This window comes from Pyricularia pennisetigena, chromosome 5 (genome assembly GCF_004337985.1).
Source record: "Pyricularia pennisetigena strain Br36 chromosome 5, whole genome shotgun sequence".
NCBI classification, from domain to species: domain Eukaryota; kingdom Fungi; phylum Ascomycota; class Sordariomycetes; order Magnaporthales; family Pyriculariaceae; genus Pyricularia; species Pyricularia pennisetigena.
This window is the reverse complement of record NC_043743.1, coordinates 3,725,949-3,743,082: the sequence shown is the minus strand read 5'-3', so window position 1 is coordinate 3,743,082 and position 17,134 is coordinate 3,725,949. Positions and strand designations below refer to the sequence as shown.

At 54.3% G+C, this 17,134-nt stretch overlaps 5 protein-coding genes across 5 annotated transcripts; 1 reads left to right on the top strand and 4 right to left on the bottom strand.

The window, feature by feature from the left end:
- Window positions 1-394: 394 nt before the first annotated feature.
- On the bottom strand, window positions 395-2,061 carry PpBr36_08982 (uncharacterized protein; the record flags this gene model as incomplete). Its single annotated transcript, XM_029896106.1, has 2 exons — window positions 395-1,452; window positions 1,947-2,061. 2 exons carry the CDS (start codon window positions 2,059-2,061, stop codon window positions 395-397), a joined length of 1,173 nt encoding a protein of 390 aa, XP_029747323.1.
- Window positions 2,062-3,033: 972 nt separating this feature from the next.
- Window positions 3,034-5,070, bottom strand: PpBr36_08981 (uncharacterized protein; the record flags this gene model as incomplete). The annotated part of the gene is made up of 1 exon (XM_029896105.1): window positions 3,034-5,070. The coding sequence occupies one exon, from the start codon at window positions 5,068-5,070 to the stop codon at window positions 3,034-3,036; it is 2,037 nt and encodes a 678-aa protein (XP_029747324.1).
- Window positions 5,071-6,562: 1,492 nt separating this feature from the next.
- Window positions 6,563-9,616, bottom strand: PpBr36_08980 (uncharacterized protein; the record flags this gene model as incomplete). Its single annotated transcript, XM_029896104.1, has 5 exons — window positions 6,563-7,742; window positions 7,883-8,027; window positions 8,712-8,979; window positions 9,058-9,209; window positions 9,268-9,616. The coding sequence occupies 5 exons, from the start codon at window positions 9,614-9,616 to the stop codon at window positions 6,563-6,565; spliced, it is 2,094 nt and encodes a 697-aa protein (XP_029747325.1).
- A 574-nt stretch (window positions 9,617-10,190) lies between these two features.
- Window positions 10,191-14,678, top strand: PpBr36_08979 (uncharacterized protein; the record flags this gene model as incomplete). Its single annotated transcript, XM_029896103.1, has 8 exons — window positions 10,191-10,226; window positions 10,323-10,454; window positions 10,591-10,919; window positions 11,003-12,226; window positions 13,727-13,769; window positions 13,793-13,860; window positions 13,940-14,058; window positions 14,152-14,678. The coding sequence occupies 8 exons, from the start codon at window positions 10,191-10,193 to the stop codon at window positions 14,676-14,678; spliced, it is 2,478 nt and encodes an 825-aa protein (XP_029746643.1).
- A 446-nt stretch (window positions 14,679-15,124) lies between these two features.
- PpBr36_08978 (uncharacterized protein) lies at window positions 15,125-16,077 on the bottom strand (the record flags this gene model as incomplete). The annotated part of the gene is made up of 2 exons (XM_029896102.1): window positions 15,125-15,844; window positions 15,943-16,077. The coding sequence occupies 2 exons, from the start codon at window positions 16,075-16,077 to the stop codon at window positions 15,125-15,127; spliced, it is 855 nt and encodes a 284-aa protein (XP_029746642.1).
- Between the last annotated feature and the right edge of the window lie 1,057 nt (window positions 16,078-17,134).

Below are 17,134 nucleotides of genomic sequence, written 5' to 3'. Positions count from 1 at the left end.
AAAAAAAAACAGTAGAGGAGAAAAGGGAAAGATGTAGATTTGTATGGTGATAATGTCTTCCAACAGCTAGCTGGTTTAGTCTAACAATGATCGGGTATTTGATTTTCTTGTGCCTAACAAAATCCAGAATATGCATACCCGTAAAAAGTCACAAAAACGCCGTTTCAAATGCTGGCAAAGGTCCTGCCCATGTCTGATAAAATGCACTTTGCTCGCTCCCAAAAGTCGGAAAACAAAAGACACCCAAAACGCCTCGTAAATGCTTACATGAACTTGCTCATATGCTGGTCGACCCAAGAGAGCTCGTGAAAATGCCAGGTAACAAAATATACAAGGAAGAAAAGCAGCGTGCTGAACACTAGGTTCAACTACAGATCACGTCAAAGCGATCTGTTTAGTTGCCCATCTGGTAGACCTTGATGTACTTGATCTGCCAAAAGGCCTTTTCGTACTCCGTTGGGTTCTGCAGGACGTGGTTGTTGCACGTGTCGGCCTTCTTGACGGCGCAGCCGTTGGCTTCCGTCTCCCAGACGCTCCCGGCCCACTCGCCGCAGAGGGTGGTGTTGATGAGGATGTTGTGCTTCTTGAACCTCTCGGCGATTTTGCAGCCCTTTGGGCCGGGGGCGCTGACGAACTTGGCCATGGGCTTGGGCCAGGCGTCCGGGTTGGGCTTGTCGTTGATGTCCTTGGGCTCGGTGCCGCGCTTGAAGAACCAGACGGCGATGTGCTTCTGCGTCCACTCCATGACGTAGAAGCCCCCGCCGGCCTTGTTGAACTCGGGCCCGAAGCTGGCCGGCACGTCCGTCTTTTGGCTGCACCCGACCTGGCCCTTGCCCTCGGGGGCGCCGCAGAACCCGCCCTCCCTGAGCGTCGCCAGCTTCGGGTCCTTGTGGCCCTCGTACATGGAGCCCGTGTTGGTCATGGTGCACTGGTCGTTTGTGTGCAGGGCCACGGCGTTGAAGGGCGAGTTGTGCACGCCCTCGATGATGTCGATCTCGCCGGCGTTGGGCCAGCCGGGCCCAAAGGTCCAGATGGCCGGCCACACCCCGCAGCCCTCGGGCATGTGCTGGACGTCAAAGACGAAGAGGCCGACGTTGAATTCCTTCTTGGACGTGACGCGCACCGAGTCACGTCCGCGCCCGCCCGGGTTCATAGTCTTGTCGTCGACCGCCAGGTATATGGCGTCCTCGCCCTTGGGGAATCCGGCCAGCTTCTTGTCGTTGGCCTGCCTCTTTTCCAGATAGTTAACCTTGCCCTTGGTAGGATCGTCGATCGAGACAAAGTCGAAGGCGTCGAAGAAGTTCTTGCGGTGGTAGTAGTCCTTCTCGACGTACTGGCCGGCGCTGGCGAGGCCAGCTGCTGCAAGGATAGCCAAGCTTATATGCATGGTGTCGGTTGTATAGCAAGTTTTGTGTCTGGTATGGCAATGTTGAGAAAGTTGGGGTGTTCTTGCTGTTGTTGTTGTTGGTGTTGTTGGGGAATAGATGCTTTATCCTGGATCGTTCGAGATCGTGCGGGGGATGTGCACATTCTTAAAGTAGATGGACAGGGGAATGAAGGTCTTAGTTGGAATAGGAATGGGTGTTGCAACAATAGTAAGACGCAATGCCGCTTTATCTTACCAAGACCGAGGGTTGGTCGGAACCGAAGACACATGGGGTAGCTAATATGCCATCTCAAAAAGAACCAAGCATGCGGGTTGTCTTATGGTATACGAAGGACTGTGGCAATGTGCAGGTTGTGAATTATGTGGCATAGTAAGACGACCAAAAGCAGGAGGATGAGGGAGGTAGGGTATGTGTATTGCCTAGAGTCACCTTGACTTGTTCCTCGTCGCCGCCATGTCGAAGCCTTGGAACAAGGCGACCAAACAAACCCCAAACTTGGTCCATTGCCCCTGTATTCATTTCCGTGGCATTGTCACAAGACGGGACTCACTCATTGACCGTTGGTTTGGCGACACAGAACTCGATTATCGAAACCGTTGGCTGGTGTATCTTTACTTAGAGACACGCCAAGGGGGGGTGTTGATGGGGGCACTTGTTCAACCATCCACTCCATTGGTGCTCTGCATTCGCATGCTCGTAAACTGGACCCAACCGAAAAACCCCCCCAGCAAGGCCCAGCTTACTTCCGCATCTAAGCGCCCACATGGAAACAGCATGGATCAAATGTTTTGGTAGACGGGCAACCAGGAAACAACCAAAACCAGACTCTTGGGTGCATCTATCTGATCGACGAGATAAAGGCCTGGTCCCCGCTGCTGCCAGACTTTCTGAAGTTTGGGTCGAGACATCAACTGAGCTGAGCCTATGGCTTTCGGATCAAGCCACATAAATACACACACATCACTGGAGAGTAGAGCAATACCAAGCTTACTGGACTTGATGAACGACTGCTGACGTTGCTTGCAACGAAAAAAAAAAGCAATACCTTAGAGTCCGAGCGGCGTGTCGGCGGCAAAGTCGTAGACATTATGAGGTGCCTCAAAAGCAGGCAGAAATAGTGCCATGGCCAAGTTTGGGATTGTTAGAGAGATAAAGCGAAGATTGTAGTTCTATGGCTCGGGGGAAATGGGTGGCTTGGTGGATACAGTGGGGATGGGTGTCAGCAAGTGCAGCCCACAACGTATGATTTGATTTGGACCGGACATACGTAGGCTCTATTTGGCCATTTGTACCAAGATTTTAAGCCAAAGAGTGGTGGCACGGTTGAGTGTTGCCTATTATGGCAGCTCAGCCCCCGATTCTTCAGTGGTGTGTACATAGTACTGCATCCTGTTCTCGAACCCCGCCTGCTTGTTATCTGTGGCCCAGCTTATTCCATCCGCCCATCCAAGCTCAGCGCAGCCATTCATCACTCATGACGTTACATGATGCCGTCCCTGGATGAACCGACCGAGAGAGTCGGAGGAACACCTCAAACCGTGAACAGTCGAATTCAAAACTTTTTTTTTGTCTATCTTATTCTGGTTGGATATTTGACATGCCGAAACCAAAACAAACAAACAACAAAACTCATAGCTTAGTCTGATCACTGCCAACTTCTAGACAACAGTCTCTTCCCTTTTGGCTGTCGCTTCTCATACTCATCGATCCTCAAAATCAACTCTCCAAACAATCCATTCGCCCATCCGAACCAGGATCTCGTCCACAGGCCCTCGTTCCACGAGTTGACGCTCTCATGAACCACTCCCTTGCCGTCCGTTGAGTCGAGCACCATGCGCAGCTGCGTTGCCACCTCCTCCTGCAGCCACGCCTCAATCTCGTCCTCCTTGGCTTTCCGACTGGTCCCTGTGACGTTCCACAAGGCCATGTTCCTCATCGCCGACACGTCGTAGGCCGTCATGCCCGCCACGATGGCCGCCATGGGCCACGCCCTACCGGGCCCGATGTGCGGGCTCCCGACCGTCGAGATCACGGGGCCCTTGGCGAAGTACGGATTCGCATCGCTGAGGACGAAGCGCCGCGTGTTCTGGTAGATCCTGTTGATCTCGCGCTCGACCGCCAGCGGATCCCACGTCGTGTTGGGCGCGATGAAGACCTTGCCGCCGCCACCGCCGCCCCAGCCCGACCGGGAAAAGCTCCACAGCGGCATGGCCAGCAGCGACGGCACGTTGGCGTCGTCCATGAGGTTCGCGCTGCCGAAGCCATCCACTTCGTAGGCGAACATGTCGCCGTACCGGCGGTGCCTCACTACGGCATCCCGCGCGATGCCCTCGCGGATCCCCCGCGCCAGCGCCCGCATGTCGGTCGTGAGCCGCACCAGCCCCTCGTCCCGCTTGGTGCCGGCCGCGGCGGCGCGGTTGGTGGTCGACGACAGCGCGTCGGTGATAAGCGACGCCTCCTCGAGGTACTTTGCAAACATCATGTTGGCCGGCACCAGGAGCTGGAAGATGGTGGCGTCGTCGCTGGGCCGGAACGCCGTGCGCACCATGCCGTTAGCCCGCGTTGGGTTGCCCAGCCCGTCGTTGGTCAGCGTCTCGGTGCCGCGGTTCGTCCAGCCCGTAAAGGTCCACGCCGACTTCTCCACGCGCCCGTCGGCCGCGTACGTGCCTAGCGTCATGGCCGCCGCCGCGTCCACCGCCGCCCGCACCGCCTCTATCCACCGGTACCGGCTAAAGAAGGCTAGGTCACCCGTGCGCTGGTGGTAGGCCGACGAGATCTGCAGGAACGAAGCCAGCGAGTCCAGCTCCCACTTGCAGTCGAACACGAGCTGCGGGTCGTAGCCCGGCTGCGGGTTGTTTTGGTTGTAGGCCCCGTTGTGCGTCGGCGGGATCCCGGACTCGGCCGGCGGCTGGAAGCTGTGGCAGTAGGGCGACGTGATGATGTACCGCGAGTGCGAGTTGATCAGGCCCCTCCACAGGCTGGCGAGGGAGTCGGCCGACTCGTCCGCCTCGAGCAGCGGGAGGTACGAGTATATCTGCGACGCCGAGTCGCGCAGCCACATGGCGTCTATGTCGCCTGTGATGACGTAGGTGAGCTCCTCGTCCGTCTCTGGCCCGAGCTCACCTTTGACGTCTGGCTGCTGCTCGACACCTTCGACTGGCGGCGGGGCCGGTTTCCTCGCGTAACCCTTCCATTTGATCATGGTGTCCAGCGTGTTGGGGTAGCTGTTCTCAAAGAGCCGATACAGGTCCGGGTCCTTGATGACGCCTTTCATGCGCTCCAGCAGCGCCTCGAGGGACGGGAGCCTGAATGTTCGGCATTCCGGCGGCGGGCGCACCAGCGGGAACTTCCGCTTGCCCTCGGAGAAAGGCTTCGGCCGGCGGTTTTGCAGGTCTTCAAAACCGAGACAAGATGCAGGCCGCACCGGTGGTGTCGACTGCGAATGTGACTGCGGGCTCTGTGTGGCCACTCCCTCACTGGCCGGTGGCGGCCCTCCTTTGGCGTATTCGCTATCGAATAGAGGCCGAGTGCCACCGTCCTCTTGGCCGGGATGGGCGTATGAGCCGAGATCGTAGCGGTCCGGTCCGGCCCTGAGGTTGAAGCTCAGGTACACGGTTACAATTACCAGAGTCCCTGTGAGCACGGAAAGCCTCGTGCGTCTGGAGCCTGTGAAGCACAGCATGATACCCCGGTATTTTGTTTTCTGATGTTCTCGATACTGCAGCCCGGAACAAGGAACCTATGGTATCTCTGCTAGGGAAGAAAAATCGAAGTTCCTTCACCCTCGGCAAAAGCTTCGTTGTGACGATCAAGGTTTCGCTTCCGCTTCGATGCGTCCCGAGATTCAACACGTTCACTTTGCAGAGTGGATTGTGAATTATGAGATGATTGAAGTTGCGGCTTTCGTTTCTAGAAACACCGAGGCTACGCCATGTGCCCTTGTGGTCGTGAGGGTTTCTTTTTTTTTTTTTCTTTCAAATCATCATATGGACGCCCCAGTACTTCGTAGATATGTGCAGGCCGGCTGACATCCTTGAGAACTTGAGATAGACTTTGAATCTAGTTGTCGCCTCTATTCCCTGTAGCCACCAACCAGACGAAAAGAATCGGGTGTTGGTAACGAACCCAAAATCCCGGCCACCCAATCACAAGATTTTTTTTTTTTTCCTCCTTTTGTCTTCCATACTTAAGGTCAAGCCGGTAAACTTCAGCTGCCAGTTATAGGTGGCCTGCGCCTCATCGGATATCGGATGTCTGAGATGAAGTGGAAAGGGTGGGCCAACAAGGCAGTGTCGCAACAAGTTGAGCTTGATGGCATGCAATGAAACAAGAGCGACCTGGTAATGGCCCGGTTGGGCATGTGGATTGTGACTACTGACTTGCGATTCGGAATTTATGTCCGAAGAGAAAACCCGACTCATTCTCAACTTTGATATTACTTTTTGCCTGATGGGATGGCCTACTTAATATGCCATATATGAAGGCACACTGCATACGTTCGGCACTAGCTTTGTGCGACCTGGATTCGGTTCAGCAGGATCGACAAGAAAATTGCAAAGGGAATCCGGGGCAGCATCCCCTCATGGGGGGCAAATCCCTCACTGATACTACCGACTATGGTGGTTGCATTTTATCCAAAATACTTTCTAGGAATGTTCCGTTTCAGGCCGCCTAAATCCGACTCAGAACGTCCAATGTTTGAATTGGACCACAGACGCATCTGTAGGCATCGGCCGTTGCACAACGGCATACGGTATTTATATGTAATGCCGTACTATGCAGGGGAGATCCAATAGTCAAGGCTGAGTCGACCAGATATTCCAAACGGTTAGCTTCATAATACATAGTAGTAAACTGTTCCACCGCACTGAAATTGAACAGCAAGATATTTGCCAAGTATTTCAACACATATTAACAAGGTTTTCCCGTTGCCTATATCGTTGATACAACCCCAAAGATGATTTTGTTTGTAACATACATACGAAAATAAACCCACACACGGTTCCCCTATAGCGCTTCTATGTGAGCTTCCTGGAAATACCGACAGCTCATTCTTTTTCGATTTGATTTTGTTGTTTCCGTTCCAAAACGCCAAGCAATGCATATGATGTAAAAATTCTAATTATGAGGAGCACAGTTGGAAAACCTTATCAAAGGCTTCGGTCTGGCAATTCCTAAAGCCGGCTCTTCAGCTTGGGTTCCGATATCGCCGCCGATCCCTCGGAGACAATGGCGACGACAACGCAGATGTCATCTACCTTGCCTCCCCTCCAATTATCGCGCGGGAAATATTTCTTGACTTCCTTGGCAAACGGTCCGTCAAGCTTCCTGTTCACGCTTGCAGCCTTGGCAGCAGCGGTGATCTCTGTAGCGATGAGACTCTGTAGCGTGACAACCGGCTTGGCCTTGGCCCCTTGATCCGCAGCTACGATGTCTGGCCGCGTGAAGGGTGTCAAGTCTGCCGCCACTTTGGTCCCACTCTCGGTTGCCTCCCAGGCGCCAACGGCCGCCATGCTGGAGCAGACGACCCGCAAGATGTCCTGGTTGAAAAGGTTATCCCAGACGCCGTCGGATGCAAAGACGAGCACGTCGCCGTGACGCAAGCCGTGACGCGTTACCTCTGCGTCGCGGGGCATGTCGCTGAGCTGAGCACCGCCAAACATGGCCATGCGCGCCATGATGCCCGGCGGGATGACCGAGAGCTGGAAGGGCGTGTTGAATGCGTGGATCTGGGGTGTCGAGGCGGCGTGCACAGCATTGGCGCGCAACTGCACGAACCCGGAGTCGCCCAAGTTGGCCACCTCCAGTGTGCCCTCGGGTTGGAGGAGGGCCACCACAGCCGTGGAACCGCCGGCTGGGATGGAGCGGTCCGCACAGACGGCATCATACCCAAGCTGAAGAAGGCGGCGGGCCGTCAACGGAGGAGATAAAGCCGATGTAGATGGCAGTTGCGGGTCTTGTGGTCCGGCAGACGGTGCGGCCGGCCGGTGCGCATACGCTACGCTCGCCATGTTGCCGCAGAGGCCGTGCGAGAAGTCGGCCGGGTCGACGCCCGAGTCCATCCAGCCGCCGACGCCATCCGCCACACCTAGCGCGACACCTCCCGTATCGCCAAGACGGGATACAAAGAAGGCATCCTGTCCACTTTCGGGGCGCAAACGCTTGTTGTTGTTCGGTTGTATTCGGTGGTGTGGGTTGAAGTGAAAGACATGTGTTGCTGGGTCGTACGGGCGGTCCTTGCCGATGTATGAGGCGGCAACGCTATATGTAAACGGCATTTGTGATGCTGGTGGCGGGGATGCTGCCGACGAGGCCCATCGTCTTGGGCTGTTCAGCGACAGATGTCTGCCCTGTCTTGCGATAGGTGAAGAAAGATGAGACGCTCCGGAGAAAAGATAACCTAACGATGAGATTGGACGAGTGGTCAGTTTATATTGCTCTGAAGACGTGCTTTATTCTAAACACATCACAGGGTCGAGCTTTGGCGTATGTACGTTGAGAATATGGCCGGGAGGAAGGTACCAGGAGACTCCTCATTGCCGCTGCCATCGCATGCATTATTGGCTTTCTCTGCCTGCTTGCCTGCCTGCCTGCTGCCCTGGCTGCCACGAGGCCTGTCCCTCGTCTCCGGCCGGTTAACTGGTGTGGCTCAAAGAACTTTAAACACGCAATTTCATACTATTATGAAGAAGAAGTATAATGAAAGCCGGCCGAGAGAGTTCAATTGCGATTCATGTGGTGCGAGGCAATCTTTCTCGGCAATGTGTCGTTGGCCTGTTGAATAATCCCCATTTTTTTCTACCGCGAAATACCGAAACACGGGAATCGCTACTGTACGATTAATTATCCCCAAAGAATTTCCTCGTGTCGTCATTTTGCTGAATGCGCCATGCATAGAAATGTGGAGAAGGTTTCCACGTGACTGAGGAGCTGAATGTGTTCGGTCAGCTGTCACGTGCCCCCTGTACTTAGTCACGATATGTCCTCTCAAGGAGACAATAAGGCCGTGGGAGGTTCCCTGGTCGTCTATTTAATCAAAATGTCTATGTCCCTCTTATTGAAGCTGTACAGACCAACAGTAACTGGATGAAATCAATGGAACAGCTCGAATTCAGCTAGGGTAACAGGGTTATACTAGTATTAACACCAACTCCGGCAACACTTATAAACCAAGGAGAACTAAAAGCAAGGCCTATAAAACACTGGATGTAGCAGTTTTGTTTTCCACCCCTCAACGCAATCTCCATCGCCGTCTTCCTCACACCTCTCATGCAAAAGCCATCTCCTTCTTGATCTCAGCGATAGCCTTGGCCGGGTTGAGACCCTTCGGGCAGGTCCTTGTGCAGTTGAGAATAGTGTGGCAACGGTACAGGCTCATCGAGTTGTCCAGTGCCTGGCGACGCTCTACCTTGCGCTGGTCACGAGAATCAGCCAGCCACCTGTATGACTGGAGCAGGATGGCAGGACCCAGGTACTCCTCCGAGTTCCACCAGTACGACGGGCAAGAGGTCGAGCAGCATGCGCAGAGAATGCACTCGTAGAGGCCGTCGAGCTTTCTCCTGTCCGCCTTGGATTGGCGGTACTCCTTTCCCTATACGCGCGCAGTCATGTTAGCGAATCCAATAGTTTGATTCTGCCTCAAACCCAAGACCTCCGTGTGTCAACTCACGTCAGGCGCAGGATCGTCCCTCTGCAGGTAAGGCTTGATCGACCTGTACTGCTTGTAGAAGTGTGTCAGGTCAGGAACCAGGTCCTTGACCACGTAGGTGTGCGGTAGCGGGTAGATCTTGACTTCGGAAGAAGCCTCGGTAGGAATACGGCCTGTCGTCACTCATCATTAGCACATGTATAGGATCTATGCCTCTTGGTTGACACTTACACAAGCATGCCAATGTGTTGGTTCCGTTGATGTTCATGGCGCAGCTTCCACAGATACCCTCTCTGCAGCTTCGGCGGAAAGTCAAGGTCGGGTCCAGCTCGTTCTTGATCCTGACCAGAGCGTCGAGAACCATGGGCCCGGTCTTGTTGAGGTCGAGGGTGTAGGTCTGCATTCGTGGCTTCTCGGACGGCTGGCTGGGGTCCCAACGGTAGATTTGGAAAGTCTTCATCTTGGACTCAGACTCGCCGACCGAGGCCATTGAGCGAACAGAAACCATCGCTGGCTTCCTGAGCGCAGCAGTTGGTCGCGCAGAGGCGAAAAGCCTACTGGTAGAGCGGAGAGATGCCATTGTGGCTGCTTGTTTTCTTTGTGGGAAGAAAGAGGAAGTAGGCGTCTATCGAGGAGAGTAACTGAGGTTGACGGACGTAAGTACCGAGAGGCGCGACGGGAAGAGATGCGGCAGAGGCGATAAAAAAGTGGGTCACTTACATCGATCGGAACGACGTGAATATCGGGGTAATTGGGAGGCAATTTTCGATTGCCACTTATTCCGATCCCCTCGGATATAGCTATGGTAGTGATCTCTATAGGAAAGTAGAGAAGAAATGAAATCCAAGATGCAACTAAAGCCACCGAATCGGGGTTGTTAGGGCTGTCATAGATGTCGTATAGTTACCGCAGCCTTTTCGCCGAGCATGTTTTGCATGTGCAGTAGCCACCGAGGATCAAAGAATCAGGGGTGCCTTCGGATTAACTCGGCTAATCGTAAATGTCCTCACAGTCATTGGTCCGATCCCTGCCACTAAGACCCACCACAGGAGCTTCTTGTCCATCTCGGAGTCGCTCCAAAGGAATATTAGGTACTGCACTGCAACAACTCGAACATTCTCAAAACGAAGCCATTCGTAAAGCAAACCGCAACAATGGCGCCCACAATGGCGATGAGAGCTGCACGGAATGTGAGTTTTTAAAAACGGCTACCTGTCTTCTCTCTGTTCGATTGTTACTCGTCGCATCCAGTGGGTAGACTAACCATAGCTCGTCCTTCTCTCCAGGTGTTCCGCACAACTACTGCAAGGCAGATTAGGCCATTCTCGTCGACCCGACCTGCCGCAAGGATATTTGGCAATGCGCCTTTGAGGGCAAAGGAGGCATCTCCTCATGTCAGCGGCAAATACCCAGTCATTGTAAGTTTATTCAACGGCGAGCAGCTGCCGGTTTTGGATCAGTGAACGCGAACCTAGGGGCCCTCCGATCTCGAAGTAATATCATGGATGGATGTATGGACAGCTTTGAACTGACTGCCTTTTTCGTGGCAATCAGGACCATGAGTACGATGCGATCGTTGTCGGTGCCGGTGGTGCCGGTCTCCGCGCCGCCTTCGGTCTTGCCGAGGCTGGCTTCAACACTGCCTGTATATCGAAGCTTTTCCCTACCAGGAGTCACACTGTCGCCGCACAGGGTGGCATTAACGCCGCGCTTGGTAACATGCACGAGGACGACTGGAGGTGGCACATGTACGATACCGTCAAGGGCTCCGACTGGCTTGGAGACCAGGATGCTATTCACTACATGACCCGTGAGGCTCCCGCGTCCATTATCGAACTCGAGAACTACGGTTGCCCCTTCTCGCGTACCGAGGATGGCAAGATGTGAGTTCAATACGCAGATTGGCTTATCCACTTGATGAAACTTGATTCGGAATCGCGACTTCTAACAAGTTATTCATCAACAGTTACCAGCGCGCTTTCGGTGGTCAGTCGCAGAAGTATGGCAAGGGCGGACAGGCATACCGCTGCTGTGCTGCTGCCGACAGGACAGGTCACGCCCTTCTGCACACCCTTTACGGACAGTCGCTGCGCCACAACACCAACTACTTCATCGAGTACTTCGCCATGGACCTGATTATGCAGGACGGTGAGTGCGTTGGTGTTGTTGCGTACAACCAGGAGGACGGTACTCTGCACAGGTTCTTCGCCAAGAACACCGTTCTTGCGACTGGCGGATACGGTCGTGCCTACTTCAGCTGCACTTCCGCGCACACTTGCACTGGTGATGGTATGGCTATGGTTGCTCGTGCGGGCCTGCCCAACCAGGATCTCGAGTTCGTTCAGTTCCATCCTACCGGTATCTACGGAGCTGGCTGCCTGATCACCGAGGGCTCTCGTGGTGAGGGTGGTTACCTGCTCAACTCGGAGGGTGAGCGCTTTATGGAGCGTTACGCCCCTACTGCTAAGGATCTGGCCTCCCGTGACGTCGTCTCTCGTTCCATGACCATGGAGATCCGCGAGGGACGTGGTGTCGGCCCTGAGAAGGACCACATCTACCTGCAGCTCAGCCATCTCCCTGCCGAGGTCCTGGCCGAGCGTCTGCCCGGTATCTCTGAGACTGCTGCCATCTTCTCCGGTGTTGATGTTACCAAGCAGCCCATCCCCGTGCTGCCGACCGTCCACTACAACATGGGTGGTATTCCCACCAGGTACACTGGTGAGGTCATCACGGTCGACGAGAACGGCAAGGACAAGGTCGTTCCGGGTCTTTTCGCCTGTGGTGAGGCTGCCTGTGTGTCTGTGCACGGTGCCAACCGCCTGGGTGCCAACTCGCTTCTCGACTTGGTCGTTTTCGGTCGTGCTGTCTCGCACACCATCCGTGACAACTTCAGCCCCGGCCAGAAGCACACTCCCGCCGCTGCCGACGCTGGTGCCGAGTCGATTGAGGTTCTCGACCAGGTCCGCACTGCAGATGGTCCCAAGAGCACCGCCGAGGTCAGGTTGGCGATGCAGAAGGCCATGCAGACCGACGTCAGTGTCTTCCGTACCCAGGAGTCGCTGGATGAGGGTGTCCGCAAGGTGAACGAGGTCGACCAGATGTTCAGCCAGGTTGGCACCAAGGACAGGAGCATGATCTGGAACTCTGACCTGGTTGAGACCCTAGAGCTGAGGAATCTGTTGACTTGCGCGTATGTTTCACTCCTATTTCCCCTCATGTTCTTGACAATAAAAAGATGCATTACTGACTTTTTCAAATCAGCACTCAAACCGCCGTCTCGGCTGCCGCACGGAAGGAGTCGCGTGGTGCACATGCCCGTGAGGACTACCCCGACCGTGATGACGAGAACTGGATGAAGCACACTCTTAGTTACCAGAAGAAGCCGCATGGCAAGGTTGAGCTTTCATACCGTGGAGTCATTGGCCACACTCTAGATGAGAAGGAGTGCGCGGCTGTCCCGCCGTTCAAGCGTGTATACTAAACTAGGAAAAAGAGCGTCTATTAATACAGGGTGCAAGCGGTATAAGCTGGTGTCCAGGAAGTCATTTTGTCAATTTCTTTTGCGTCTTTCCATAACTTGTGTTTTAGCATATTAGTATATACCTCTTTCGTGTGGGTGGAAATGCGGTACTGTGTGTGAGCTGAGCCTAGAAGCAGAAGACAATCTTCTTGATGAATGCACATCACTCTTGAGAGCCGCGATATGTTCATTCTATTATAAGACTACCAAACCAAATCTCTTGGTGACCGACATGCTTTTGGGGGGACATTGGCATGTTGCATTGCTTGCCGGGGTGATGCTGACATAATACTGCATTTGGATACCAGGTTCACTCTACGCGTCAAGACGTTCCCCAATTGATCGTGACGCGCCGATTGTCAGCACTCGATTTCCTGGGGGTCCCCACTACGAACGACCGACAATTTAGTCCAGTTTGTCAAACATCTTGAGAGCAAATCGACCGCTGCGGACCAGCCAATACCAATTCTGGTCGACCTATTCTGGCGATTTATTTGGCGGGATTATCCGCTGAAAAAGAGTGTAAAATATCCTACAATTTCAAGAAAAGCCGCCAAGGATCCATAATCTTGAAAAAGCTGGAGCCCTGAGCCCAGTGTAGACATATCTCTCGCTAGACCTGGCATAGAATCCGGCGCCGCAACCAACCCGCTCGAACTCCTCCCAAAACAGTCCACAATGCCTCGGAAGTCAGATCAGGGTGCGGCAGCGGCCGCGTCGCGAAAGAGCGACCAATCCTCGACTAAGTTTGCCCTCATCGAGAAGCCGAGCGCTAAGGACGCAGATGCCGCAGCGGCGACGGCCCCCGATGCGACCACCACCACCACCACCACCACCACATCACCGGCCGCTGCCAAGGCCACGCCGGACACGGAAAGAACGACGACGTCAAAGTCCCCAGTGGCGGTGACGAAGAGCAGCAAGGCTGCAGCGGCAACGGGGGGTTCAGCATCAGCTTCTGCGGGGGCGGGTTCTACAGCGCCGGCTGCCAAGGAGGGCGGCGGTGGTGGTCATCCGCAGACTTCAGTCAAGGATGCGGTCTCTATCGAGGTATGCAGAGGATTGGGGGTTTCAATCCTTGGTGCTTTGCGCATCGGTCTAGCATGGACTATTACACGCGCAGCGTTTTGCTAATTTTCTTGGCTATGATGCCACTGTTCAACCGTACAGGACCTCGCTCTACCAAAATCAATCATCACACGTCTGGCCAAGGGTGTGCTGCCATCCAACACTCAGATTCAGGCCAACGCAGTCCTGGCAATGACTAAGAGCGCCACGGTATTCATCAGCCATCTGGCGGCGGCGTGAGTTCCTGTTGGGCTTCAGAGAGACGGAGAGATGTTTTCGTGCGCTCCAAAGCTGACAACGTTTGATTCAAATCAGCGCCAACGAAATCACAGAGGCTCAGAACAAAAAGACAATAATGCCACAGGACGTCCTCAAGGCCCTGGACGACATCGAATTTGGCTTCATGAAGGGTCAACTGGAGGCCGAGTTCGAAAGTAAGCCCATGCCGAAATTTCTGTTTCCTACGCTACTGCTGCTACATGCGGGGGCCGTTCTAGCTAACCACTATGGATCGCCACAACACACAGAGTTCAATACAACACAAAGCACAAAGCGCTCGTCATACAGGAAAAAAGTAGCGGCCGCAAAGAAGGCAGGCGGCAGTGCCGAGGGCGACACTTCGATGGTCAGCGCCGCCGGCGACGGCACGGCGGACGAGGGCGACACCACGATGGCCAGCACCACGCGGGGCGACGGCGCTGCTGCTGCGGAGAACGGCGGGTCGCCGCCGCGGTCAAAGAAGCAAAAGATCGCGGCTGCTGGGGCTGGCACCGCCGTCGTTGGTGGAGCTGCGGCGGCAGCTGCTGCTGCCTCGTCAAAGATGGATGTCGACGACGAGGCTGACGACGCCAAAGATGGATCCGCAGCAGAGGAGGAGCAGGATGAAGAGGAGGAGGACAATGACGAGGAGGAGGATGATGATGATGAGGAGCAAGAAGAGGATGAAGAAGAGGAAGAGGACGAGCAAGAAGGGGATGACAAAGAAGACGACGGTGGATCCGATGCACCGGAAGAGGAAGATGAAGCTCTCGATGACGGCAATGACAGCGAGTAGGTACTGGCTGACCTATTTTGCACTATGGAATCAAGTCAAGGATAGCCGCGAACACCTGGGCGGCTTGTCACTGAATTTCTCTGGCAATTCTATCATCGTGACGTACTGAAGAATGATTCGTCCAACTTGCATACTCAGCTAGATGGGTTGTCTAAAACCGCCTGTCACCAAGCGCCCTTTCCTGTAAACGATGCTGTGATCCTTTTGAGTACATGTTGTTAAGACAGTCGTCTTCCGAAAATGGGCAAAGGGGAAGACGAGAAAATGGTACGGCTTCCTGTGCCCACACGGGGACCAGACAACGGAACATCACGTTGCTAACCATCACACCCAGCCTCGGTGACTTTTGTTAAGTCGTCATAACCGTCATCCTGTCCCAGTGCCATGCCCAGGCCCGAGTCGATGCTTGGAATCAGGCATATTATACTGCTGTAGTCATCGGATCCTTAATCCAGTGCACTTGTAACGTTGGTGAACTCGCCCTTCTCCAACTTGGTCTTCCAGAAGATGGGGTTGGTGTCGTTGAACCCGTGCTTGACCCAGCCGTCCTCCTTGACGTGGTACAAGTTGATGAAACCACCTGAGTAGGCATCCCTGTGGGTAGCGGCGAGAATGCTCCTGCGGCCGAGCTCGAGGGCGTCCTCGTCCGACAGGTCGTACTTGTACTCGGCATCCAGCACACCGTAGGCAAAGGTCTGACCGGAACCCACACAGAAAAGGTTGCCGGCGAGCCTGGTGCCGTCGCTGTCGATGTAGTACAGCGCGGGGCCCTCTTCCTTGGTGACTCCGGCACACATGGTACCCATGCTGAGGCCCATACCCTTGTACTGGTAGACAAGGTTGGCGAGGATCTTGGAGGCGGCGGCGACCGAGATGCGGCGCTTGTGGCGGAGCTCATGCAGGCGGCATTGCATGCCCAGCCAGGCGAGCCAATACTGGCAGTCGGCGGCACCACCGGCCATGGTGCCCAGCAGGCACGAGTTGATCTCGATGACCTTCTTGACCGTCTGCGAAGCAATCCAGTTGCCGGCGGTGGCACGGGAGTCGGTAGCAACGATAATTCCTCCTTGGAACCTGAAGGCGAGCGTCGTCGTTCCGTGTGCGATCTTGATGGGGCAGTGGGGGTTTGCGTGGTCATCGGTTGCTGCGCGGAGCCAAGATGAAGGCTGAAGGCCGAAGGGGTTTCCTAGGGTTAGCTCTGCTGTTTGCGCATTTATACCGCTGGCCCCGGGAATTAGAGCTCGCATGAAGCTGAATAACTTACATGTGCTACTGGCGGAACGGCAAACTTGAGTGAAAGGCTGGGGACGGAATCGCAAAGGTCTTGCTGGTCATCTTCTGTGAAGGTCTCGTTCTGCTGGTAAGCCGGGCGGCTGTAGCGGGCTACCAGGGTGTCCATGGCGGCGTGTCTGCGGCGTGATGGCGCCGAGATTTAGAGGGATAAAGAATTAGGGGTCTCTGTAAAAAGTGGAAGCCTTTTACAGATGAGGGGCTTCCAATATTGTATTGTCGTTTCGATACGGGCGGGTAGAGGGGGAGGCGGCTGTGATGTCGATGGGGACGTTGATGATGGTGAGGTGTGAGGTTCAGGCGGGTTCCATAAGACGTACACCTCGTTGACGCAGGCAGTCCGAAGCTCTGGCTCAGGCAGACCCATGCACGCGTCCTTGTGAATAGAAGCTCCAAGTTTCTGCCTGAGAGCCTGAAATCCAAGCCTGTGGCTTGTATCTTCCGCGGGTGGGCCCACTATAATTTGATTTCTCCCATTGGATGCCAGTCCTATACCAATTCAATTGGCGACACTCGTCTAATTCCTTGTCGCTTTCAAATGCTGTGATTCGGAGGAAATCCATCCCAATCAAAAGCAGCTCAAAGATTCATCGATTTCATTAATTATCCACAACAGTAGGCGTCTCTATGCTATTTCGACCCGAACACCCATTTTGGTCAGCTCCGGTGGCACTGTGACAGTAAAAATCACCTTTGATGTTATTAGCTTACATTAGCATCCTCAGATGGCTACACTCTTGGGCTTCATTCTACTCAGTATCCAGCTTGTCTGTTCTAGTGGGGACCTAGACGCGTAGTCCAATGCATCATGAAAGGCCACGATTACGACCACCATGTTTATACTTCAGAGAGAAACCCTGTTTTATGGGTTTGAGAGTGCACAATTAAGTGACCAATAATTTCGGATGAACCACGACACCAAGGTAGCATTTTCAGTACAGCATATTACTGTATTGTATAATACGTTCGTTCCTTCATACAATAGACACTACATAGGGGTGCTCAGTTGAGTTTATGACACAACGATTGAAGGGTAGGTAGGCGCTGTCAGCACGCTAAAAATGACTGTTTGCTGTAACAAGCGGCGTGGCGCTAGAACCAGGCTAGGCCCTTATAGGTAGTGGTTTCAGCCCATCCTATTTTTCAGGGGCCAGGCATGGATCCCC